This window comes from Tympanuchus pallidicinctus, unplaced genomic scaffold (assembly GCF_026119805.1).
Source record: "Tympanuchus pallidicinctus isolate F22 unplaced genomic scaffold, pur_lepc_1.0 scaffold18, whole genome shotgun sequence".
Classification (NCBI taxonomy): Eukaryota; Metazoa; Chordata; class Aves; order Galliformes; family Phasianidae; genus Tympanuchus; species Tympanuchus pallidicinctus.
The window spans coordinates 1,994,462-2,021,298 of NW_026294699.1; the positions used below are offsets into that span (position 1 = coordinate 1,994,462).

Here is a 26,837-nt window from a genome sequence, read left to right on the forward strand (position 1 = left end):
TCATGCAATGCCTGTCTTTCCAGTAAGCTCAATACCTGAGCCCCAGCAAACTCTGCCACCAACAGAAGCAGCAGTGAGCATTCACTGACCATCCATCTTGGCTTTGGAGATCAGTGCAATTATTTTACCTTTGTAAATGACTGGATCACACAGGATCACGCCATTGCTCCAGCAGATACCTGGTCCTTCCAACCCAAACCATTCCATGATTCAAAAGCATTGAATACGAAAGCATAAACAATTCCACCATCACAATGGCTTCGGAGCCGTAGTGCACTTACAAAGTAAGAGATATTAGTTAGAAGGCAATTAATTAATTAGTCACTCGAGAAATAGATGGTCAGGAGATGATCACCAAGCTAAAACAAATTCATGAAAGCGAAATGGTGAAAACTAGAGGGAAGAAGATGGAAAAAAAGCATTTTGGAAACGTTGAAACAATTTATTCAGTTATTCTGTACAAGATTAACAGTTTTCATACCACCCCCATCATCTTCAGCAAGACAGTCCCATCACACACAAAAAAATATAATAGTAAACCGCAGCTCTTACATCCAAAAGGAACTGCCCTAAAAAGTAAGTGCTATGGGAGCCTCACTGCCCCACGCTGTCACGGAAGTGCTGCACGTTGCCTCGTCGAGGCAGAGGCCAGAGCCCTGGCTCCCCATCAGCTGTCAGGCCTCCGCGTGGTTCTGCCTTGCTGCAGCTCTGCTCCGTACCATTCACTCATTCATTATAGCATGTAAAGAAAAGAGGAAAAAAAAAATATATCCCACAGAATTTCCACCAAATAAACATTTCCCTGAGGCAAGAGGCTTCGCTATATTCCTAGAACGAGGGCGTTCTGCTCTGGCCATGCACACAGGTGCCTCCCAGCAGAAGCATTCAAGTGAAAGCAAAGAGAGGGAGTAGAACCAGCACCCTGGGTCACTCGCTGCGAGTCCCTGTCCTGCCAGGTGTTTGCTGAACTGTTTGTTGTTGTTTCAGCAACCACGGGAAGTTGAAGGTGCAAAGCACCTCTCAGGATGAGGCCTCCAACGGGAACCATGCGACATCCACTGATCAGAGACCAACGATGACTGCTGTGCTTCGTTTTAGTCACACAAGTTCTTGTCTTTGGCTCTTTTGCTACAACCTAGATATTTTCTGTAAACAGATTTTTAATTCTGAGCTGCATTTTTATACATATATATATATAAACAATGCAGTGATCTTGGAAAATTACATAGTAGCTCAAACTGAGAACAGTCAGTCTCGGAGCTTACAAAAAAGTAGGGAAAACAAAAGCAGATATTTGCTGGTATAAACAGCGCCAGCATCCTACCTGAAAGCTCCAGGAGGAAGGCTGCAGACTTTCCCTTGAACTACCAGTTAAATCTATGCAGATGAGTGCCACCGTGGCACAATTCAAATGTGGGCTCCAGGAGCCTGAGAAAAAGAGACTGGGGAGAGCAGAAAAATAAAACCCACAAAGCTCAGTTGGAACCACAGCCTGCCTTTAGCTATACACAGTTCATAAGGGTGTGCTCAGGGGAGAATTATTTAGGGCTAAGAGTTAAAAAATCCTCATAGGAAATAAAAATGACGCACCCCCAACTCCAGATGGTCCCCATTCCTGCAGCTGGGACAAGCGCATGATTCTAGTGCAGAAATCATCAAGGAGAGCAATACTCTTCTCTGGAATTCATTTGAATATAAGTGACCTTGGTTAATCTAGATCATTCCCTCTGCCCACTAAAGAGATCGTTACTGACAACCCTAGGAAAGAATGGCTTTAGGGGAGGGTCTGGAACCCGCTTGCACAAACTCTGATAAGAACTGGTGCTCTTGCTGGATTTGGTACTGTGTTCGCAGTCACCAAGACACCATTTAAGTCCAGACAGTGCAGCTTTTTTGATGTGCAACCATAAAAAGCTCTATTAAATAAACAGAATACATCTTAAATACAGAATGATTTAAAAAGGGTCGAGGAGCACATAAAATAGGGCTGAAATGTGTGTCACTAGTCCATTCTTGCTCCACCATAAAAGGCACTGGAATTATGTCTTCCTATACACGTGACATGCTGAGAAGTGTCCCATTCAATCCAATGCATTCAACAGTAATGAGGATAAAACTGAGCAGGAAAAAAGCATCCCTTTGGAGGAAAAAAAAAAAATAACTGCAAAAAACCAAAAGATGTAGAATTCTCAACGTCCATGAGTGCATCTAGAAGTGTCTCTCTAAAGAGTCTTCTTTCTCCTCCAGAGGGGAACATCAGATGGTTCGTTAGATTCACCGCACAGGAAATGTTAAGTCCTCCTATTAAGTGTAGCACAGCTTAATAGTACAATTGGAAAAAAAAAAATCTCAGTGAAATGTCTTCAGAAAGCACTGGCAGTGCTAGAATTGTCCAAGTAAATCCAAAGCAAAAGAAAGAAGCACCTTTCATACCCTCCACAGGGAGACCAAGGAGGTAACTGGGCTTGGAGGTACTTGGCAGACGCAGACGCGGGTGAGTGGGAATCCAGCAGCCCCAGGCTTCCTGCAGGGAAGCCAGGTCACCCGAGTCTTCGTGTGAGTTCCAGCTCGTGCCAGTGCCAGGGAATGCGTGAAGGGCAGCAGCAATACAAGAGTGCTACAAACACTTCTCTCATCGGGATGTGGCTCGAGGCGGCCCTCGGTGTGGGGCTTTACTCTGAAAACCTCTGAGCAAACGCACCAACAAAGCCCTCGTTGAAGTTCAGTCTCTCCAGTTGTCGTTGAGTAGAAGACACCGTCGGTATTCATGAACTAACAGCTCCTCCGGGTTTATCCTATGTGTGCTCTAGCTCCCCTCCTGGCAGACGTCACAACTTCCGCTGCTGTGTGTTGGACCCTTTGCCGTGAAGCTGAGAGGCGTCTGAAAGAAAACAGAAGCAAATGGGGAAGGGTTTCAGCATCAGCTCCACTGAGCTGCGTGCAGCAGCTGAGCTGCAGTCACAGGAAGCACCGAGGGTCTCCTGTGGCCTCTCAACAAAAGCACCACAGCACAGGGTCGGATGGCTGGTTGACTAGCTAGCTTGGCAATCTCTGTCCTCTAAAAGCCAGGCTGTGGTGTCTCCCCACCTAGGAAACTAGAAACTCATGGTGCTTGCTGCCTAGCACCTACAGTTGATTTGAATATCACTCAGCAGACCTCTGCTGTTGAAATGAAGTCCCACTGATAGCAACAGGAGTCATAGGAATCTAACCTCTGGAGTAAGAAAAAGGAGAGGACACGAAGGAAAAAGAGTAAATGCAGTGAATAGAGAAAGAGTAAGGTAGTTCAGCATGTCAGAATTCTCCAGGAACAATTAAAACTACCACCAGATCACAGTGAACAAATGCATGTACCGAGACGTGCAGTCAAGCAGCAGTGGCACCAAGCAGGGCAGCAACAGCTCCTTCTCCAGGACAAGGACAGTTCATTCCATGCAAGGCTGCAGTCCCAGCACACAGTACTTCTAAAGCAAGCAGGTGGAACAACCACGGCCACAGCACGCAGGAACACCCATCAGCAAATGCAGCAGCAACGACAAGCAAGCACACACTGGATGCTCCTTGCTCAAATGCTTTTTGATGAATGCTGCCATGAGCACCTGCACATAGGGCATCAACAGTTCCTTGCATTTGTAGCAACCTCCCAAACGCCAGCTGGCAGCTTTCAGGCAGAGCAGTGCAGCTGTGGCTATCTGCTTGTACAGCCAGCTACAGTTCCTTCCACCAAAGAAACAGGAGATCTTTTAAGACCACGGTGGCCAAAAAAAAAAAAAGCCATTTTGTTCTTCAACAAAGCACCACAAATTGGTAATACTGTCAGAGAAGACTGCACTGTGCTCAGTCTTCAATGTTTGTGTGGAAACACCAAGTGAGGGCTCTAAATTCCTTCAAATGAGGAAGAGAACTCCTCCCCAGTGACACAGGATACATTTCACATGTTCAAACCGAAATCAATCTCCTCACTCTCCAGCAAGTGGAAGTTTAGGAACAGGAAGGAAAGGTCTGTCACACAGCAACTGCTGCATGGGGCTGCTTCTGTTCTGCCACCTGGAGGGACCCAAAACTCACCCCACACAAACTCCACTAAAGCAAGCAAAGGACAGGAATTCTTCCCATCTTCACCAGTGCTCAGCGGTCTCTTCTTTCTCCAACAAACAACAGCCAAGGGCATTTCGCATGGACTGCTCCAGGAGACCACATCACCTCCAGCAGCGTGCCCACGCATCTACTAATGGCTTCAGTGCCACAGTATGAAGCCAGCACAGTCACTGCCACATCAGACTCACACCGCCCAGGTAAGAAGCTAAGACAGCCGTGCTGAACCACGCTGAAGACCCAAGGGACTCTTGATCAGAAACAGCTGCAGCAATTACCAGTGGCACAATTACCGAAGCAGACATGCCCAATCTGGTGTCCCTTCATTTCCATTTCCTGCATGCTGAATGGATTCCTCTCTCCTCTCCTTTCTCTGCAGTTCTTACAAACACTTGCAACCCACCGCGCCACAGCAGGCAGAGCTCCAATTATCAGCAGAGATGTTCTCTGGACATCTCTTGTTTTATGCATCAGTTCTGCAGGCATCAAACGGGGAGGAGCAGGCTTAACTGCAAAATCATCACATCGCCAGCACCAAGGAAAACAGCCTGCATCCCTCACTGTAAAGGAGATGTGGGCAATTAGCTGAGCGCACGGATGCAAGACATTCTGGTCTGACACACTTTATGTAGGTCACCGGTGACAAAACTCCACACAGGCAGCATATTCAATTTCGGGCAGCCCTGGCAGACTGTGCATAAAGAGGCACGGCTTTCATCCTAACAGAACAAGCCTCTACCACGACGCAAGCAGCAACGTTAAGTGCCTCCAGGTGCTCACTCCAAGCAGTGAGTGCTCCTCATTTCAGAAGCACACGTTTGTGCTGGCCAACAAAACAGCAAAGGACACAGAGGGCTACGCCTAGCTTTGAACCTCGGGGAGGCCGGAGGTTTCAGACAGCACTGGTCAGACAGCAAGGACAGGAATTTTGCTTTCACCCCTAAAAGTCACCCTGCTGAGATAGAGGGTGACTCACGACGCAGAAGACAAACAAGAGTGTCTGACAAGTTACCTGGCAGACTTTGCGGTAAATGAGTGGACAGGGCAGAATGTGGGAGTGGCGCAGCATGGTGGGGGCTGGAGTGCAAGCCAGCCAGAAGACCTAGAGAGAAAAACAAAGAAAGGAGAGAGGGGAAAAAAAAAGAACAAATACACATTGAAGACAGAAATGGTAAGAGGAGCTGCAGCCGTTTAAGCCTATAGCTTGGTTTCCAGCTGTTGGGACTTCTGGGCTAGCTACAGGGATCTGCCCAAGGTTCTCCAAATGCAACTGCTAGAGGTGTAAGCGCATGAACTACGGCACAAAGCAACAGTGAGAGAGATGAGTTTGTCTGCAATGGGTTAACACAACAAGAATGCCAATGCTCAGCTATTTAACAGCACAGGCACAAAGACACATGCATGAGCAGGAGTGCACTCACTGTGGCCAAGGCCATGGTGGAACGTTCCTGGAGCAGGTCCTGTAACTATTGCATCCTTTGAAACTCCTGCTTTCGGGGAGGAGTCTGAAGTGAAGGAGATGACATGAAGAGGGAAGGTATGAATAGGAGAGATAATACCTAAAGGGGTGGAGCTCAGGGCAGCTGGCAACTTTGGATTGCTGGACTTGTAGGATGGAGACAGTACACTTAAGGAGGAAGAACTGGTTAGCAGCACAGCTCCACTAGTTCCTTTCTGAAAAGCAACAGAAAAGGTCAGTCAGGAGTGGAAAACCAAGGCATGTCAACATTTATACTTGAAGAACTCCAAACCAAAAAGTACTCTAGAATTCCTCCTTGCAAGAAGCACCCTCCCAGCTGTGACCAAGAACTGCCAAGGCCTCAAGGAACTCTTGAGGCCACCCAGAGGAGCCCAGGACACTAACAACCCAGCTCCTAGATGCTGTGGTCTTCTAATGTGACCATACTGGATCTGAGCCTGTTATTCTACTCTGGAACTATGCCTCCAACAGGCAGAGGAAAAGCTGAACGATTGTCTACGAGTTTGAGGAAGGAAGCTTCTTATTATCTTTCAACAGCACGTAATTGCTGTCAAATCAGGGCACCAAGGCCTGACGTACCTCTTTACCCAAGAATGCTATTGGAGATCACTCCCACAGAACTCTGCTCCACTGGGAAATGCTCTTCAGCTCTTTATCTTGGTAACAGGCAGGGTGCACAAGCTGAACAGTATGTGGTTTTCAGGCCCATTTAAACAGACTCATTTTTATTGCCCTGCTCTTTTTGTGTGCCACAAAAGAGTGCCAATTTGAGCAGCTGAGAACCTAATACAGCTGCATTAGAAATGTCTATGGATGAAAATCATTAAATACAACGTCTGGATAATACAGATTTCTATAGGTATCCTGGGAGTTCTGCACAGGGCATTATATCTCACTGATCTGTCAGACCTTGAGTTTCACAGCTTGCCAATAAGCTGAGTTCCAAATATCACTTCACTACCTATGGGAGTGGCTGGGGAGCAACAGAATATGGACAGAAGTAGATGGTCTGGCATTTTGAGTTTAAAGCCCAGTATCACAGATTGTTTACTCTGCAGAGCAGCAGTGAAACAAAGTGCCAGTAATACTAAAATTACTTATAATGGAAGAAGGTCAAGATGCAGACCTAATTTTAAAGAAATGGACAGTTATAATCTTAGTTTATGCAATGGTTTTAGCTCTCACGGCTACCTGTCTTACCACGCTTCCTCCTGCCTTAGGTGGCAGCATTACTGTCTCCATAACTCACGTCAGGTCAAGAACACTACAAAAAATTGCTGTCTGGAAGGTACCAGAGTATTCTGATTGTTACTTTGAGCTGAAAACGAAAGCTTGAACTCTGGAGTGCAAACCCATGGCAAAGGCCAAGTCCTCCTAACCTAAGCAGCCAAAGTCCAGACAGCCATTCAAGAATTTCAGGAACTTCTTTCAAAGTCACCACTTGACAGCAGGTCCCAACAAGTCAGGAGACTGCCTGACACCATGCCATGTGCTCTCCTAGCATCAGGCTAGGTCAGCACGCTCCTGCTTACCGGCACAGAGGTAGAAGATGCGGCGCTGCTGGCAACAGCTGGCTTTAGGGAGGAGGTCAGCAATTTGGCCACCCCTTGAGTGCCCCCACTAGAATCTCCATTTGATCCTCCAGGAGGTGCCACCAAAGTCAGCTTCTGTGAGACAGGAGTCTTCTTCACTGCAGAGCCCAGGGCCGGCCGGCTGGATGCCTGGCTGGAGGAAGGGGTCTGCATGCTGGGCAGCAGGTTCCCAGAGGAGCAGCCCTGGTTTGCAGACGCTCCCGATGAGGAGCTGCTGGAAGAAGCCCCGTGCTTGGAGAGTGATCCAGAAACAAAGGGTGACTTGTAGGATTGTCCTGAAGTGCTGGAGCTGCTTGAGTGCTTTCCTGTATAGTTTAGAGATGATGAAGATGAGCCTGGGCTTTTGTGAGAACTGCTGGAGTTTTGGGTGCTGCCTGAGGTGGCAGAGGAATGGAAGCTCTGGGCTTTGGTTGATGACTTGACCTGCTGGAGGAGGGAGCGCTGGGGCAACGGGGAGGAGGACTTGGGGTTCTGCAGTTTGGCAAATGGAGCAGGAGAGGTGAAAGTCTTCTGTGGCTGGTTGCTCGAGTGGAAAACCTTCACCTGAGTACCTGGCACTGAGGTGGAGGTCTGAGGCCCATGGCTTGGTCGGACCAGGCTGTGGTGCTTCTGTTTAGCCTGATGCATATCAGGAAGGATTTTGCTGGGAGAGGCTTGGCAGGAGAGCTCTTTATAATTAGAGTTCTCTGTCTTTTTGTCTTGAGAAGATTGGCCCAATGCAAGGGCCTGTTCAGCCAGGAAATTTAGAGGAGACTGGAGGGAACCAGCAGAGGACGTCGTAGGGGCAGGGTGGGCCTTTGGAAATGTTCTCTTCTCTTCTGAGGATGCAAGAGTTGGAATCTTCTCAGGCGGAGCTTTTGGAGCTCCAGGAAGAGGAAAGTCGGGGCTCCCTCCCGCCCTGCTGTTCAACACAGCCAGTTCCTTAGAGACTGCTTCAAGGGAGGAAGTAGGATTATGAATTAAATCTTCGTCCAAGGAATTGTCCATGAAGGCAGCAGGAGTAGCAGTGCTGTTGGCTGCTTGTGCTGTCCCAAGGGACAGGAGTTCTCTGGTCTGGGCACTGATGTTAAGACCTCCTGCCTGGGACTCCGATGACAGAGCTACGGTGTTGCCTGAATGCACTGATGGGACAGAAACAGCCACCTTTTTGTCAGGTTTGGAGGAGAGTTCCTGGAACAAAATGACAGCAGAAAGCAAAGTCAAAACAGAGGCAGAATCTAATGCTGAGAAGGGAAGGGTAGGATCCCAATTTTGAGATGGAAGGTGTGATGTCCAATGACAGGTACCTTCCTTCCAGACTGGTATTCCTGCTGCCATCAAATCTAGCTGCTGTTCTGTTTTTTCCTCAAGCACAGTGCAGACTGCTGCTGTTTAAGAATACAACTTCCTTACATCTATGCATAGACATAAAGTTCAAGTACAGGGCCTAAGATGGCAGCCTCTCAGCTACTGGGACGTATCAAATGTGTGTAGCAAAAAACAGACTCACCTTCCCCTTTACCTTAGTAGGAGCAACAACCTTCTTCTTCGCCCTGTTTTAAGGGAGACAAAGAAAACATGGGTTCACTGAATGCCTGTAGGGAAGCATCCAACCAGGTGCCCTGTTAATGATGATCCACTGAGGCTTTTGCAAAGAAAAGAGGCAGCATCTCAGGTTGCTAGGATTCAAAATCGTATGACATTTGTTGCTGCCCTAGGAAGTCCCAGTTCCCACACAAGGGAATGATTTAGGAAGCAGAGCAGAGATTCTGAAATGGTAGCAGAGCAGTGAAAGCACTCAACAGACACATCCTGCACCAGCTGCAGGGCCAGGAGCTACAGGAGCCCACTGCTGACCTAATTATAGCAATACCCAGAGAGAAAAAGATACACAGACTCTTTTGGAGAAAAACTACACGCTTCTTTTAGATTCCCAGAAGAAGTCAAGGATGCAAAAGCATCTGCCAAATTCATGGAGAACAGATCACTTGGTCTGGTCAGATGCAATCTCTGGTACAAGACATCCCTGAGCTGCTGGAGTGGTATGGCTGAGGAAAGGATGACTCTACGTTCTATTTCACACCCTTTCTCCACTTCCCCTCATTCATCCGATGCCAAGAACAGGACCATCTGTCTAACAGATATCAGCCTAAATCTGTATCATCGTCTGTTATGTGCTGCCAGCAAGATTCATGAGACCCTTAGGCATTAAGGCACCTGCCCAGCTGGATTCCAATAGATCCCTTGGTTTGTCACCCACAATTCTGTTTCTCCCATTCTCAGTGCCTTCATTGTACCTCTGCTTTAACCTGGCAACAAGGAAGAGGGAATCCAGAATCCAGTAAGGATTAACTGAATAGGTGTCAATAACCACAGTGCTGGCATCACAGTCCATTTTACTTAACTATCTCCCAGGGCCTCGCACAGAAGCTTGACTCCAGCCTGTTGAACAAGGCCAGGAGGCAACCTGGCATCAAAGATCATTCCCTGAGCCCGCTGTGAGGCCCAGGCTCCTCAGGAAGGCTGTTGCTGGGAGATGTCACACAGCACCTCTCTCCCTAGACCTTCCGAAACGAAGCAGCGCCAAACTGTCTGATGGGAGGCAAACAAGCTCAGGTGTTCCTGCTCGATCCACCCAGGCCCCAGGGAAGGCAGTTCACCAGTTATCACTCTAAAGGAACGCTGCACGATACTCACAGGACTGATGTGAGGTGTCCGTGTACACGCCTGCTCTCCTTAAACAGTGTCCTAAGAAGGGAAGAGAGCAATGAGAAGTGATATCCAGCAAGACCCAGTAGAGCAGCTGGGATCACTGGAGACAGAGCTGCACAGTACAGCAGGGGACTGAGTGAGATTAAAACCATGGGAAGCAAATAAATATTCATCCATTTTCAAGGAAAATCCTCTTGAACTCCCTCACTCCATCCCCTCTCTGGGGAGCTACGCTTGTAGGCGCTGAAAGGGCCATTAAGGCAGTGTGGTTGGACAGTAGCTCAGAAATGAGCTCTGCCAGCCCAAAGAGCTGACAGTCAATTGGAGAGACAGCACAGTTGGTCAGGCTGAGTGTTGCTGCTGCCAGAGGTCATCAAGAGCTGGCAGATCATCCAGGAACTCTTCAGCACGTTTAAGGGGGAGAGGTTTCCTTTCCTGGTTTATATACAGCAATATGGATGAGAAGCCTTCATACCCTGCACTGCTGCTGCCTTTGCATCCCAAAAAACAGAAGTGCCTTTGCAAATCAGCACAACCGTTTCTTCAATTGTCCAGACACAACCAATAAGCAGAACTTCAGCCAAAAGCCATTATTTCTGAGGCTAAGTAAACCAGAATCTTATGCAAGCACTGTTTCACCTACAGCAGCTGCCACTCTGCTGGTTTCTAAGATATCAAGGTGAGAAGCTTATAAACACACCACCAATATTGGCATAAGGAACATGCTTTCCTTCTGCTATTAACATACTCAGTTTTTAAGGCAGTGACTTTTGCCATCCATCTTCTTTTAAAAAGCCCACATATTTTAACCTTACAGTCTTATGTTGATTGCCTTTTAGTACTAACCAAGGAAACAGAATCATGGCAGAGCCTCTCTGAACTCAAACACAAAGCTGATATTCTGTTCACCTTGAGGCTCCTTTTAAAGATGAACTTCTGTGCTCACACTGACAGCGAATCAGGCTGATTTGCCCACACAAGTATTTACAGCTCTCCTGTAGTGTTGCCAAAACCTCCCCTCCACTTCTGCCTGGCTGGCAAGCTAGCCTCTGTCCTTAAAACAAAAAGCCCCAAAAGAAAAACCATTGTCCCTTAGCCCCTGAGAAGCAGTCAGGGAATCCACTTTTCTTCCACCATTTCTGCAGTCGGCTTCATTGGAAGATTCTCCTGCAGCAAGTCTTGGAGGAACACCTGTATGCCTAAGAACAGTTTTACCTACAAATTCAGGGACAAGATTTTCATTTTCTTGTATTCAAAGAGGTTTTAAAGTTGGTGAGCTAAGACCACCCCCAAACTGGTAACGTCTTTATTAAGGAGGAGTCTGCACCCACTTTTCCTAGTGCCATCATTTAGCTCCCACACTGAGCAGCACACTACAAACATGCACAGTACTGCACTTCAGGTACACGTGCAACTGCAGTATTTGCTTCTCACATTTACTGCTCTTTAGAGCTGGTACCCATTAAATCAAAAAAATAAGTTCAGCAGAGAAAAGATTACAGTGCTATCCAGCTCTGTAAGTGCAAAGAGACAGACATGCCAGCAGTAGGGCTGCACATTTGTCATTGTTTTAAATCTAGTGAGCAAAACAAGGCAGGCCAGAAACTGATGACATTCTCAACAGAATGACACTCTGCAACTTGTGTGGCTCTCTGCAATCATCAGCTCAGTGGCAAGGATGATAGACAGTGTGTAAGAGCAGGAAACAGCAATCAAGACATGAACATGATTGTCTTTATTCCTTCCCAATTCCTACTTATTTTGCTGCCTCTGATGTGCCTGTGCAAGTCCCAGAGTTGCTAAAGCCTTCCACCACCTTGCTTTCTCTTGGGATACTCTATGGACTAGGAAAGCGTCTGAGAAGGTCTTTGGTGATACAGATTCAGGAAACTACAGGCCTCAGCTCAGTGCCAGTTCTGATTCATAACTTGTCACACCCAGCAGCATCCATCGGAGGTCGATGCCAGGGCCAAGACCACTCAACGTTGTCACTAACAACCTGGACGACAGACAGACTGGACTCTGAGTAAGTTTGAGGGTGAAAATGGGGTGGGAAGTGTCAGAGGGCAGGGTTGCCACTCACAGGGACCTTGACAGGAGAAAAGGGACAATAAAACCTTGAGAAGTTCAACAAAGACAAACACAAGTCCTGCAGCTGGCATGGAATAACCCCATGCAGACACACAGGCTCAGGGCCAACTGGCAATGAAGCAGGCCAGCAAAAAAGAACCTGAGGTCCTTAAGGACAAGCTGAACTCACTGCTTGAAGGGCATACTGCTGGAAGATAACTAAATTCTGGTAGTTAGTGCACAGCTAACAGTACGAGTGCTTATTCTCCTCTGTTTAGTGTTTGTGAAATCACATCTGTACAGTGTCCAGTTTCAGGGCCCACACAATACGAGAGAGATGCTGACAAACTGGAGACAGTCCAAAGCCACTGAGGATAGGGACACATGGCATAGGAGAGGCTGGAGGATCTGAGCTTGCTCAGCCTGGAAAACCTTAAGACTAAGGAGGGATCTAACAGCAGTCTTCCGCTAGCCAAAGAGCTCTGGGTACAGGGAGTCACAAAGAAGATAGAGGCACCTTTCTCAAAGGCACACAGTAAAAAAAAACAAAGATGAGAGTCATTTCAGTGCAGCAAAGGCAATTCTGATTAAAAATACAGAGAAAAGACTTGTGAAAAGTGACTCTGTATCAGAACGGTGGCCCAGAGATGCTGTTGCAACCTCCATCCACAGAGACTTTCAAAGCTCAGAAGGACACAGCCCTGAACAATCTGACCTAACTTTGAACCTAGCTGTTCTTTGAACAGGGGTAGGACTAACGACCTTCAGAAGTCCCTCATGATACGGAATCCCTGGAGTACAACATTATTCTTGCTCACCTGGCCTGCATCCAGCCTTTTGGCCATAGGGGCTTCACCTCTCCATCTAGGAAGGTCTTCACATAATCCTCCAGAGACTGAGCCTTATTCTTGTCATACTCATAACCATCCAATTTAATCTTCACCAAGTGGCAAAGCAGCTCCCTGAAGAACAGGAAGATTTCAAATACAGTTACTTGGATTCATTTTCCCCAGATGGAGGTCATTCCACTTATCCAGGGCTGGATGAATATGCCAAGACATGCCTGGCTGTGCGTAAGCACTCTGGATCAGACTGTAGCCAGCCAAGCGCAGGATTCGAGTCCAGGCATTCCAAACACCTTTCTAACAAAAAAAGTCAACCCTGCACTGCCTCTGTAAGAAAGAGGCAGGGAAAGGCACATTTCTCTGTATGCATATGCATGCACACAAGTGAGCCAGAGGAGAAAGGCCTTATGCTCCGTCCCACTGTAATATCCTGAAACAGCAGAGGTGGGAAAACCAGTGCCAGAATTACAGGCGTCACGAACAGCTGCAGACCTGAACTCCTTTGCAGGAGTTTGTGCTGAGAGCAATGGGAAGGCAGGAAGTGAAGCCCTCTTTGTTCTAAATGTATCGGCCATCTATGGAGCAGCATCCCAGTTTGTCAGAATAAGATGAAAAAGACAGCATGACTGATTCTCGTTTGACCCTGCGTCATTCTCCCTTTCACCCAGCACTCTGTCAGACCCTTGGGCACAAGGGCAGCAACTCCCAAGAGTTTAAAACTGTTTTCACAACCAGAAATCTAATCTTGTTAAGAGTCTAGCTGGTGGGATTTCAGCATTCCGTCACGTTCCTTCTTCTCCTAAAGATCTGTCCCCTCTCTCTTGACCTCCACATAGAGGCTTCTTAGCACTTCTCTCAGAGCTGGCTTGTACCTGAAATTGGGTTAGTTCTGCAATGTATTTCAAGTTGAGATTTACTAACTGCAAGCTTCCAATTTGACTACTACTGCTCCGAAACCAAGGTACAAATATTAAAGTGTCTTATTCTATGCAGTTGGAAGTGAAGCAAGTCACAGGTTCACTTAATATCTAAATTATGCGAACCTTATTTCATCATTCCATTGAAATTTCTTTCGTGGTCCCGTGACGCGTTTCCCTCCCTTTTCATCATCCTCATCATCATCAGAGCAAACTCGATCTCGCTGCTCTTTGTCCTTTTCCTCTTCCAGCATTCTAAAATAGAGATGAAGACAGTGCGGAAGTCATCGTCCTGGCTAATCCAAAACCAGGATAAATCTCCCAACAACACTGTTCAGAAGTCTCACAAATCAGTGATAATAAACCCTCAAAACCTGCTGCTGATGGTGGAAGCTGAGCTAAGCACTCAGTGTTGATGAACTTCCCAATACTGTGTAATAGAGACTGCAGAGATCCAGCCTGTCTGCTTTCAGACTGACACGTTTCTAAAAACATGTCTGGGCAGAAGTGAAACACTTCAGCCAAATTCTGGTCCTATCAATGCTGCTGTAGGTGGCATCAGTACAGATAGTACAAAGAACACACACTGCTTAATTAGGGCGATTAATGGCTGTCAGCAATTCTTGAATGCAGGAAAAAAAAATAGGTGATAAACTTCATGAGAGCAGTTTACAGGTTACAGGGAACTTGCTGAGAAGAGCTACAGATGCATAACAAGCGAACTATGAGCTTACTTGACAAATTTGGCCTGAGTGTGGGCTTGGCATTCCTCCTGGTACTTCGCCATCTGCTCTGGCATGGCTCTACCAATGGCTTCCTTCAGCTTCTGCAGAGGCTCCTTCAGTCGTCCACCCTAGAGAACATCACAGACCGAGGCTCCAAACTGCACTCCAGACAAGACACCCAAATTCAGTAGGATGAGGTTTTGCCAATTCTGAACCCACGCCACCAGATGAGGCGACCAAAGCGTGCTTGAGCAGAGGACAGCAGCACATCATGCAGACAGTAACTGTGCTCTGGAGGGTAACATGCATGGGAGACAAGGCTGTGCTACCAACATCACTCACCTGCTCATACAGATAAAGCTTACGGGCACGCTTGACCAGGGTGTCCTTACTGCAAGGCAAGAATGCAGCCAGGTGGGTGTACACCCCCGACCGAATCTGGCTGTTCAGCTCCCGGGTCTGCAGTTCTATGCTGAAAAACAGGACAAACAAACACTGAGCAGAGATCCAGCATGGGTTCCTTAAACAACAGAAAGGCAAATTCGATGCAACCTGGGGAGCTGAAGGCAGAGGGAAAAAGTACAAGGTGAATTCATAGAATCATCACCAAATCATCTCCAACCCAAGCCATTCTGTGTTACAGACTCGCCCCTGCAGGGACCCATCCATGGCCTCAGGCACCTCCAGCTCTGGGCAGCAGTGCCAGCACCTCACACTTCTGAGTAAAGAATTTCCTTCTAATACCAATTTAAATCTCCCCTCTTTAGTTTAAAATGATTACTCTTTGTCCTATCACTATCTGCCTGTGTAAACAGGAAGGAGACTGACTTTTTATTAGCTCTCTTTAAGTACTGGAAGGCTGCAATGTGGTCTCTCAGGTGCCTTCTCCAGACAGAATGAGCCCAGCTCCCTTCATGGCAGAGGAGCTCCAGCTCTCTGAGCATCTTTGTGGCCATCCTCCAAACCCACTCCAACAGTTGTTCTCCTTCTTGCTCTGGGGGCCCCAGGTTTGGATGCAATACTTCAGGAGTACGTACAACACACTCCTTAGCCTCTCTCTTCTGACCAATGTACCTGTATAATCTCTTACAGTTATTTTTCACATCCCTTGCCAAGTTCAGTTCCACCTGTGGCTTGGCTTTCTTTACTTTTATCCCTCAGGCTTGAGCTTACTCCCCAGTGACCAGGCTAGAGAGGTCAGTGCATGTCCAACTGATCTACACAGGTACGTATAACCTCAGGGATTAGCTTTTAAATACACTTCTAAGCATCACAGCTGATTCTACTGTAAAGCCATATAAATTAATTTTAACCTTTTTCAGAGGGGATTTAAATGATTACTTTTAAAACCTATTAGAAGTGCCTGTGATGCAAAAAGGCAGCAATCACCACTTGAAAGGAGAGGTAAGCAGACTCCCAAACTTCCTGTCAGCAGCTCCCTCCAAACGCCTTGATAAACAGAGGCATTCATTTCCTTAAGGCTGAAGTATTACACGGAGATGTTCACAAAGCTGTATGCATTCATCAGCCTTCTCCAGACACTTGAAGAAGAATAAAGCTACTGTCAGCAGCTCCTTGAAACTGCAGTGGCTTTCTACAATTGGCGGAGCCAAAGATACCGAGCAGTAATGGAGCTCCTCCCACCTTCACAGAATACCAGTTGAACACAGCAGCGTTGTTCCAGTTAAAAAAAATATTCCATATAGCACATAAATAGCAAAGAAAGTGCCTGACATCTCCAGCAGGAAGAGATTTACTGTTCTTGTGTCAAGCTGAAAAAATTAAGCACATGAATACGAAGCACTGGCTTGAAAACAGGAGGCTTAGATACAACTCCTCCATTTTCTCCTACCTCACGTACACATATTGCAACAGAGAGCTGTTTCTAGGAGACGTTCATGATATCCCAGGTGTGTTCTGTGTGCAAGGCCCACGCTTCCTGCTAAACCTGCTCCTGAATTTACCAAAAAGCAATGCTCTCCCCAGCGCTCTCCTTTCCCTGCATTAGCCCCAATCTTCAACCCACACAGCACTTACTCCAGTATGATATTGTTGATATCCTGAGTGAAGAATTTCTGCTTGCCTTCTCCCTCTGCAGCTCTAGCAGCCTAAAAAATAGAAGTCAACATCATTTCATACACCAATATAGATGGGCACAAGGAATCAAAAGCTTATTTTTAAAACCTTTACTGCAAAACAAAGCAGAGTTACTTCACCAAGTTCTCCACCAACTACCTGCCTGTAAGTGGACTAAAAGCTGCCAAAAGCAAGAGACACCTCTTAGGCATCCTCACTTTGAGTCCAGCTCTACCACCTGGGCTGGTATGGCCATGTCATGTCCACACACCTTCCCATTCTGGATTCTGGGTGTGCTGCTGTTGTGTACAGTGGAGCTGTAACAGCACAGTCAAGATTCCCCTGCTTAATATGGGAAAGGAGATGGCTTAGAGGCAACTGGCTTCCTTGGCATTATTCTCATGGGAAGAAAGGACAGATTAAGGACATGGTCTTAACCCAGAAGAAGTTAGATTGAGCAATAGGAACATAGAGCTTGTCCCTGGAACAGGAAAGATCAGCCCAGTCACGTTTAATGAGAGGCAGGGATACTTATCAGCATGTTTTCTGATCTGGACACTGGACATTGACTGGCCAATCTGGACACTGACTCAAGAAACAAACAGAAAGAATCGTAGCCACAGGGGATCTGTTATTTCCTGTCAACACCATCACAATTAAAATAGCTCAGGAAGCTTCCAGAACGGGATATGAGAGCAGCTTGCAAAGCATTGCCCAAAGAAATCACACCCATGAAAAGTATGGCCAACAGAAAAATAATTCCAAGAGATGAGCAACATAGCAGAAAAGTGCCACAGAGTTCACAGTCTGCTGTGTGCAGCAGAACTGACATACACAGAAGTGGGATTTGCCACAATGCACCACGTCAGGTCAGCGATTCCTTGCAGGGGGAAGGGGACCAAAGGAGAAGGATTTTGACATCTCCTGATTTAACACACTGAGATTCAGGCTGGTAAGCAGTAAGATTATTCCCAAAAGGTGTGTACATTCCTGAAGCAATCTCCATCAGCAGCAGGTCACCAGCAGAAGGCTGGTGATGTCAAAGGAGAAGGGTCAGTGCTGATGGGAACCCTCAACATGAGCAGTCTTCTAGGAAGAAAAGGGTTACAGTCAAATCAGTTCAAGCAAGAGATGAAATGCCTGGAGAGTCCATTTAACCCATGAGTGACTCCCACCTGCTGGGACAGAAGGTTGTCATGGCAGCCCTCCATTCCAACCCACAAAAGAGCTCAAGTCCTAACTGACCCATAGGCTTCAATTCATTAAATCTTGCATTTCATGTTTAACTTCTTATCTTAATGTACAGAGTCCATCAACATGAGACACTGCAGCAGGAAAATCTGGGGGTAGCCTGCTATTACACCACCTTGCAGCAGCATAATGATTAACTTGGTATTGCAGGAGATTCGACAATATTGTTCTTTAGGTCAAATATAATTCAGAAGGAGGTGCTTCAGTGTCTTCTGTTCACAGCATGAATAGCAAACAGCAACAGCCACGAAGGAGCCCACTCTTTTCATCAGCTGCTACTTTCTTCAGCTTCTGCTTCTGTTTGCTCACCACCACATGCACACTTCACTCAGTTCTACTGAGAAATGTTATCTTTAGCAGAAGCTAGTCCTCAGTAACAGGAGTTATTAAGCAAGAGATGCTTAAGTAATGGGCACTCTCAATCTCCAGAAGAAAGAACTGCAGCACTACAGTGGTCTCAGTACCACTTATGACTTAAAATCAATATTTAAAGACAAGCCTAATAGCAGGAACCAAACATCTCACATCTGCTGACAGGCTGATGGTGACAGCCCCTCACACATCAGAAGAGTCTATAGGCTGAAATCATACTTCTCTGACATGCCAGCAGAGGGATCCCTGGCCAGCACCCAACTCTTCCCCTGCAGAAGAGCAGATCCTAAGGTGAATCACAGGGTTCTGGAGGAGATGGACAAGTCACACAGAAGTCCAGCTGCAAGAGGAGCTACAGGTAGCAAAATTTGACATCACCCCTCTATAAATTAATATATTCCACTTCCTAAGCAGCACTGAGATATTAAAGATAGTGAACAAAAATCAAATTGTCAGCAATGTGACTCCAGCCTGCAAGCTGCCGAATTGTGTATCTGCCTCACTGAAGGCATCCATTTGCATATGACAGAGGGAACAGCTCTAACCAATCTTCAAGCCCCATCTACAGGGCTCTTCTCATGCTGCAGAACAGTAATGGTGATGCTTTGCAGCTGCACCCATCTATTTTACATACACAACTCCATGCGCCTCTTCATAAACACTGCCCTGATCATCACAGCACATTAAAACTATTATGGTGGAATCTGTCCTTTGGCCCCATTAGTTCACATTTTAAGACCACTCGCGTTAAATTGACTTGAGAAACTACCTATTGCATCAGGTGCCTACTTTGCCAAGAGAGGCAAAAAACCCATACTGACAGCTGAAATGGGAAATTCAGCAGATAACAAGGCTGAGGACCAGTGCTTTGCCACTGTCTGACACACAGGTATTCAAGGAAGTGCCTTGGCACAGAAGCAAACCGAGAGCCAGAAAGCTGTGCTCCTGCTTGGCACTGTGAAATTTCCCCACCTGGGTGAAGAACCCAGCAGGGCAGCCCCCAGCAAGCACACAGCCCTGCTGCCTGCAACGACCCACCCACCTGAGCCAGTTCTTTGATACGCTTCTCCAAAGGGGCCGGCAGCCCCTCCGGGAGGGATGGCAGCTGCTTGAAGTCCTGTTCTAAGCCTGCCCCAGCAGGATTGCTCCCATCCTCCACGTCGTGAAGGGGGCTCCCTTCTGGGGATTCGTTGAAGAGTCTCTCCAAGTCTAGGTCAGTTAATGTGTCCATAGCCGTAGCTGCCTGCAGCAGGTCGCTGTCACTGGCATGACCAAAGAGTGATAACAACGGGTCGGGCATCGTCTCTGCCTCCCTTGGGGCTTGAGGCTCTGCTGGTGAAGGAGTCACCACTTTCTGCTCCTCATCTTTTTTCTTCTGAGCTTCCTTCTCTTTCTGAAACTTCCTCAGCATCTCCTTGACACTGAGAGCTCCGGAGTATTTCTTCTTCTTCTTCTCTTTACTCGCATTTAATGCCGTAAAGCTGCAAAGAAGGGAAGAAGAGAGGGAATTGAGAGAGAAATAAAATAAGAGCAAGGGAAAGAGACAATGATACCTACACCTGAGTTCACTCCAGCTGCAGGCACCAGTGCTTCGTTAAATCTTATCCCCTTACACAATTACAGCAGAAAAACTAAATCCTACTAAGGCCATACCTAAGAGCTAAGGTGAGACAGGAGGGCTGAAAACTCACACGCACCGTGTGACACAGAGCACGTCCATTCAGTTCCTGTTGTCACTCTTTTTCATCCATTTAGCTATCAGCTGCTCACTTATCCAATTTCAGCACACTTAAGTTTCAGTTCCTTTCCCATCATCTGCTAGGCTTTCTGATGCACCTGTCCCACAACTCCTTTGTCAGACTGACTATTGCCCATGGAACAGTACTTAGAGAACAGAAAGACAATGTGCATTGCTTTAGCCAGGATGAATAGGAAATGCACAAGCTGCTAGTACAGAGGAACCAAAGCAGGAGTGTGACAGCCATGTGAAGCTTTTAGTCTGTTTCAACTGGGGCAATTTCCCCTGCCTTGTTTACTACTACAGATTCGTACACTGACTGCACCACGTCAGAAAGCAAATCCATGCAGGAAAAAGCAAATCCAACCAAACAGTTACAGGAAGAAGGGAAAAACTAGTATGAAAACGTGGCAAAAGACAGCAAATACAGAAATTGAAACTAAGAGATCAGGTCAACCAGAGGGCAAGTATAGACAAGTTTAACAGCAGCCCTTCAGACTGGAATAGCCACTCAGGTTAACAGCCCCAAAAGAGAGAAACTACAGAAAAGCTGATCATCCATCCAAGAAATGCTTTGGGCAGGAATACAAACTGCTGGCCAGCAATAATGGCAACACAGTTTTCCTCTCCAGTCCTACCACCCGTGGCCTTTAACCTCTTTCTCTTTGCTGGCCCAAGGCTCACACCACTCTGAGTTCACGTCCCTCCTTCCTGCCCTTCCTTTCCCAACTTTGTCCCAGTATTCATTTTCCCCAATACTGTCCATCTTTGTTCTGACCATTAGTGCCTAAACTGAGCTCCAAGACACAACAGCATTTCCAGGTAGCTGTGCCCCTCTTTGCCCTGGTACTCTTGTTGTGGAGCTACGCTTCCCAACCAGAAGCTCCCCTTTCCCCATTCCCCAGTGGCAGTTTACCCACTGCTGTCTATGCAGCATGCCTCCAAGCCACCCCCCAGCATAACGTGTATTAATGCAGCATTACAAATGTCACAGAGGCATCAGGTAGCAAGCACCCCTTATTCCTCCTTACCCAGCTTTTGGGAACTTGGACTTTTTGGATTTTTTCTCCTTGTCATAAGAATCATCTTTCTTCTTCTTCTTCATTTTTTCACCTCCATCTTTCAGCTTCCGCTTCTGGAAAGGAATAAAACCGAGTCAGAATCAAAAGTGCCACCTGTACATGGAATTGGAGCTGCAGCCACAAGAGCCACTTTGGACCCTCTGCCAGTAGTGTGAGAACAGCTCCTTCCCCACCAGACATATTAACACAAACAACACAGGGCTATCACCACAGTTCTGGCATGAACCATCTTGAACGTTTTACTGTGCACCCAGTTTCTACACTAGAAAAGATTCTGTCAACAAAGGGGAAGGAACTGCCCCTACCATCTCCTCTTTTAGCCATGCCACGTTAGTATTGTGAAAATGCAGCCATCTCCAGAAGATGTTGCCACAGAACAAAATCACTGGCCTAGTGAAGCCTCTAACATCTCAGATGAGAAAGAGAAGAGTCCTCTAATGTGTCGTGTCACCCCCACAGCAATAAGCAACTCTTCAGAGTGACAATGGTCACCAAGGTTTCTACCAGGCGACTCCCCCCGCAGTCTAACAAACACCAAACAATCCTCCTTTTACCATCAAACATGAGGACAGAACGGGATTATGAAGTGCTCAGTTATGAGATAGTACATCTCCCTCCCTGTTCTGTCCGTATCAATTCACAAGTCTCTACTTCCAATTTCAACACTCTTTTCATGCAGCAAACCCACCGAGCTCTAACAGAGGGAATACTCCTAGAAAGCTGGCTTGCTGACCTTGGGAGATTTCTTCTTTTTCTCTTTAACATATTCATCTTCAGAATCAGATGCCTGCCGAAACTGAAGCGTTCCTGTGTTGATGTAAAACCCTCCATACTTTGTAGTAAGAGAAGCCGGAACGAGCTCATCGTACTGGAAATAAGAGAGAACAATCTATTAGCATTGTAAATTTATATTCAAAGAATCATCACAGAATTTATTTTATTCTGCACTTTGAGCTGCTTGGAGGATGGAGTGGGACTCGTGCTCCCCCAGGGGACAGGCAGGGCAGTGGACACTTGTGCTAACTGGCGCTCTCCTGTCAGGCAGCTGCTGCAGGAGCTCTCGTTACCCAGCCCTGGCACGCTCCCTGCTGGCACTACATTCATGTTCTCCCCAGATGCCAGCTCAGCCCCCCCCAGGCAGCTGAATTTAACCACCCTCACACCTGCCCAAGTACTCACTGCTTCAGAATTATCAATGAAGGAGTCAGATTCGTCGTATCCATACCCCATATCAATCAAGTCCTGAAAACGGTCCTTTCTACGTCTCTTGCCACCCTAAACAATAAAAGATTGATGGTATGCTCATCTTTCTTTTCTAATGACCACAGGGATAGCCCTGACGTAGGACTCTAACATTCTCTCCAGTACAGGAAAGCTTTCTGCCTCCTAGGAGCAGCAGGAGGACGGAACCATAACTGACCCACATCACATGCTAATCTAAGGGCACAATAAATCCAGTTTTATGCTTTGTCATGCAGAATCAAGAACAGTGCACTCATATGCAATAAAATGCTGTCCCAACAGACAGGTCGGCTTTGTGCCAGTAGGCCTGATTTTGAACTGGGTCTGCATCCCTTAAGCAGTTCTGCCAGTGCAGAATGGTTGTTCTTCCATAACTGTCACAGAGCCAGTACAAACCCCACGCTACAGGCACCAACCACACACACAATGCATTAAGATGACCAACAGGTCCAATTCATATCACAAGACAATAAAGCAACTCACATAACCAAAAGCACTGGCTGTAAAACGTAGCATTGCTTTATTGTCATCTACAGGAGCAAAGTGAGAGGAAGAACAACAAGGAAATGGGCAAGGCGGATCAGCTTCCCTTCCACTGAACTCATCAGTGCTGACAGCAAACTCAGAGCTGTTCTTAGACACATGAGAGGCTACACCACGTCATGACTGCAAGGCTTAGAAAACACTTCTTTTTGCTTAAAAATAGGATACATCTTAAAAATTAAGGATGGAAATCTGCCACAAGGGAAAATATTATTCACTATAATCAGGCTGTCATCGGTTTTAGGAACGTAGCAGAACTGTTTTAGTAAATCACAGCCTTGAAACAGAAAAAAAAGTATCCACAGTATCCTTGGACCAAGGTAACAGACTTGGTAGGGACGTGAAGCTAACATGAAGATAGGGACATATAGCTAACAACTGCTAACTTCTGTTAAAACAATTTGGGCTGAGAGCTGAGCAGCATTACCCATTCTAAGGGACAACACGATACAAAGAAGACAAACATACATATTTTTCTTCAAACTTCCTAGCAAGAGCCTCCGCTTTATGTCTCTCCTTTTCATCATCAAAGGGATCAGCAGGTTCTTTCCTCTGCAGAAAAGAGAGACAAAAACCATCAGAACCAATCCTGCCACCCTGCCACCAAAGCCCCCTTACGTGTGCATTAAACCTATCATGACCAGATCTGCCAGGCAGAAGCTCAGCCAAATCAACCTTTAATGCAGTATTCCCAGAGTGCTATTATTCTTGGAATAAGTCACCTAGAAACAAGCATGCAGAAGGATTGGGAACTTAACCAGAACTCTACTAGGTAAGAAAAATAAGATTTCTTTGAGACAGTGATAAACCAAGGAAATGGAATGAATGGTTTCCTCTCTCAACTCTCTCCCAGAAAAGTAATAAGAGGGTGGTGAGATGGTACCCTACCACAGATCTCCAGATTCTATGTAAATCCCTCTTCTTTTGTATCATTGCTGTTCAACAATCAGATCCAGGGGCATCTCCCTTCTCTTCTCCAGCCACCCTTGAGTTCATGTGAACGAGCTTCAGCAGGCAGACATAAGAGGAACCTGTCCTTACACTGATCCTTACTGGATGACAAGCATTTATTGCTTTGCTGCAGTCTCTGGGTTTTGTGTGCACCCTCAGGTAGTTCTACAGCTGTTTCTGCTTCTCCTGATTCCCCAGAAAACAGTATGAACCCTCATCAACTGAGTACCAAATAGAACTGAAAAGCAGCAGCAAAAGCAAATGGAATCCAATCAACTTTCTCAGGCATCACCAGCACTGATGTCAGAAGCAGCAGGAATGGTGCTGAAAGACTTGGGAGACCAGAACTCCTTCACATCACAGTGTGAAAAAGTTCCTTTCAATAACTACTTTCTTACAGAAAGATGTCCATAACACAAAGCTTAAATGCCACAAAAGTTAGCATACGACTGTATCCCAAAAAATGGCCTTCAAGAAGAAAGCAGAGTTGCCAGGGAACACCTGAAAGCATCAGGGCCATTAAACAGGGATCCAGTGGAAAGAGTCATAGAATCCTACAATGGCCTGGGTTGCAAAGGAGCACAGTGCTCATCCAGCTCCAACCCCCTGCTGTGTGCAGGTCGCCAACCAGCAGCCCAGGCTGCCCAGAGCCACATCCAGCCTGGCCTCGAATGCCTGCAGGGATGGGTATCCACAGCCTCCTTGGGCAACCTGTTCCAGTGCCTCACCACCCTCTGGGGGAAAAACTTCCTAATATCTAACCTAAACCTCCCCTGTGTCAGTTGAATTACATAAGACGAAGCAAAGTCCCCCAAAAAGATACAGAACTCTGTTACAGAGGATCACTCTTTTTGATGCTTTCTCTAACTGGGCACTGTTAAATAACAAGCAGCACAACACAATGAGCCAAACATGCTGCACATCACGCTTTTGATGTGCAATAGCAACCAAGATGAAGGAGTAACAGAGTGGAACAAGAAGAGTGTCCCAAGAACAGGAACACATGGCTCCCAGCTCTGAGCCTGCACGGTGTCTGAGCCATCAGCTCCCCTCTCAGCACCTCGCAGGTAACGCTCTCCCACCTCTCCCTTCAGCATTAAGAGAGCAACAACGCAAAACTTTTGGAAACCTTCAGATATACCGACCACGAGGATGCTCACTTTGTCTCCTGAAGACCCTTTTCTTTTCACTTGGCTGTTCTTCAGAAGATCTGGGTAGTAGAACTCCGGACAGCGCTTGTGATCCGGCTCGAAGAGAGCGAGCGACAGCCGCACGGTCTCCCCAGGCTGCTCCGCCTCTGGGGACTGCTCGGCATCGTCCTTGCGAGGCTTCTTCAGGAAACTGCTGCTCAACGGGCCGTGCAGGGTGGTGAACAGAACCCGGTGGGGCTCCGTCATGGCGACGGCCACAGCTCACCAGCGCTCATGGCACAGCTCCCACGGCATCGGCGCGGCTCTGCCCCAGCTGCACACGCACATGAGGATCCCGGCGGCCAGCCGAAGGCACGGGAGGATGCTGGAAATCGAACGGGTCCTCCCGATCTTGAAGTTTTCGCAGCGAACGACACGACCTCGCGTTATCGGCACGCACTGCAAACGCTTGAGAAAGAAAGAAGAAGGGGAAAACAAAACGGAGAAGTGAACCCTCCTGAACGCGGCAGCCCCTCCGCGACACCGCTTAGCCGCGACACCTCCGGCACGGCGGCAGCCGAGCACCGCGGCCCCTCAACCGGCAGCCGGGCGGCCCCGCAGCCCCCGAACGGTCGTTGCACGGGCGCGACCCGCCGCTAACGGACAGCTCCCACTCCCCACCGGAGACGGCGGCGCTGATGGGGAGCCGGCACCGAGCGGGCCCCAGCATCGAGGGGAAGCCGAGGGGAGCCCCCGAGGTCGGCTCGCGGTTCAGAGAAGGCCGGGGCCGGGATCGCCGCCCTCCCGCACTCACCGCAGCCACAGGCCCGAACCGCCGCGGGGCTCCCGGCCGTACCGAGCCCCGCTCTGACGTCACACAACAGGGGCGCTGCCCTCACGCTGTAGCCGAGTGGCGTCACAAAGCCGCGCGCCGCCGCGGCCAATCGGCGTGTCGTCTGTCGTCACGCCCAAGAGGGACGACGGGTAGGAAGTGAGCGCGGGCGTCACGTGATGAGAGAAGACCAATCGCTGTTGGACTGGCCCCATCCCGGCAGCCCCTGCGCTGAGGGGAGGTAAGATGGCGGCGGCGCGCGGGGCTGTGCTGGATGTCGGGCTGTGCCGTCAGGCCGATGTGTTACCTGTCCGTCTGCGGCCTCGACCACCGAGCTCTGCTCTGCTGTGCGTTGTGCCTCCGAGAGATGTACGAGATCAAAGGGCAGCAGCTGCCGGGATACCAAGCTGCAGCCCGCCTCCCTGCTGCCATTCACGGAAACGATGCTGCGTGCTGCAAAAGGTTTGTAAGCGCTGCGGAGTTCGGTGTGTCGTCTTCAGACAGCGCTCTGGGTCAGTCCGCTGCCGTGTGAGGGCTTTCTGTGCTGTCACTGAGCCGTGCTGGGTCCGTAGCTAATAAATGGCATAACATCAGCTGCTGGTGCCTTCTGTTGCTGTAAGTACTCTGGAGATTGTCCGTATGACAGCGGGCTGTTGGAAAGGCAGTTAGCTCGAGTCTCAACCTTCTAGTAACCTATTAGCACACAGTCATAGAATGGCCTAGGTTGCAAAGGACCACAGTGCTCATCCAGCTCCAACCCCTGCTGTGTGCAGGTCGCCAACCAGCAGCCCAGGCTGCCCAGAGCCACATCCAGCCTGGCCTCAAATGCCTGCAGGGATGGGGCATCCACAGCCTCCTTGGGCAACCTGTGCCAGTGCCTCACCACCCTCTGGGGGAAAAACCTCCTCCTCATATTCAACCTAAACCTCCCCCGTCTCAGTTTAAAACTATTCCCCATTGTCCTATTGCTATCCACCCTTGTAAACAGCTGTTCCCCTCTCTGTTTAAATGCTCCTTTCAAGTACTGGAAGGCCACAGTGAGGTTTCCCCAGAGCCTTCTCTTCTCCAAGCTAAACAAGCCCAGTTCCCTCAACATTTCCTCATCTCCTGAATGGAGGGGACCTACAAGGATCATTGGGTCCAATCCCTGGCTCTGCATAGGACTACCCAAACCCTACATCTGAGAGTGGTGTCCAAATACTCTG

The 26,837-nt window shown here is 47.8% G+C and overlaps 1 protein-coding gene across 9 annotated transcripts; it reads right to left on the reverse strand.

Moving 5' to 3' along the window:
* Positions 1 to 421: 421 nt before the first annotated feature.
* UBN1 (ubinuclein 1) lies at positions 422 to 25,737 on the reverse strand. Of its 9 annotated transcripts, none has more exons than XM_052679994.1 (18): positions 25,615 to 25,735; positions 24,831 to 25,268; positions 23,188 to 23,271; positions 22,114 to 22,209; positions 21,668 to 21,802; positions 20,884 to 20,987; positions 19,157 to 19,595; positions 16,453 to 16,523; positions 14,758 to 14,887; positions 14,425 to 14,543; positions 13,817 to 13,945; positions 12,747 to 12,890; positions 9,844 to 9,894; positions 8,657 to 8,699; positions 7,108 to 8,337; positions 5,655 to 5,769; positions 5,108 to 5,197; positions 422 to 2,881 (listed from the first exon to the last, which is right to left on the reverse strand). In XM_052679994.1, the coding sequence occupies exons 2-18, from the start codon at positions 25,065 to 25,067 to the stop codon at positions 2,829 to 2,831; spliced, it is 3,270 nt and encodes a 1,089-aa protein (XP_052535954.1). In that variant the 5' UTR covers positions 25,068 to 25,268; positions 25,615 to 25,735; the 3' UTR covers positions 422 to 2,828. The 9 variants fall into 9 exon arrangements, with proteins under 9 accessions (XP_052535954.1, XP_052535951.1, XP_052535955.1 ...); XM_052679991.1 differs by having other exon boundaries at positions 5,517 to 5,769; positions 25,615 to 25,734; XM_052679987.1 differs by lacking the exon at positions 422 to 2,881 and adding an exon at positions 2,888 to 4,655 and having other exon boundaries at positions 5,517 to 5,769; positions 25,615 to 25,737.
* Between the last annotated feature and the right edge of the window lie 1,100 nt (positions 25,738 to 26,837).

Coding starts and splice junctions, on each gene's coding strand:
- UBN1 (XM_052679987.1), bottom strand. CDS start 25,067: ATGACGGAGCCCCACCGGGTTCTGTTCACCACCCTGCACGGCCCGTTG. Junction 14,544..14,757: donor AGCTTTATCTGTATGAGCAG/GTGAGTGATGTT, acceptor GATGTTCTCTAG/GGTGGACGACTGAAGGAGCC. Junction 5,198..5,516: donor CCACCATGGCCTTGGCCACA/GTGAGTGCACTC, acceptor TTTTCTCTCTAG/GTCTTCTGGCTGGCTTGCAC.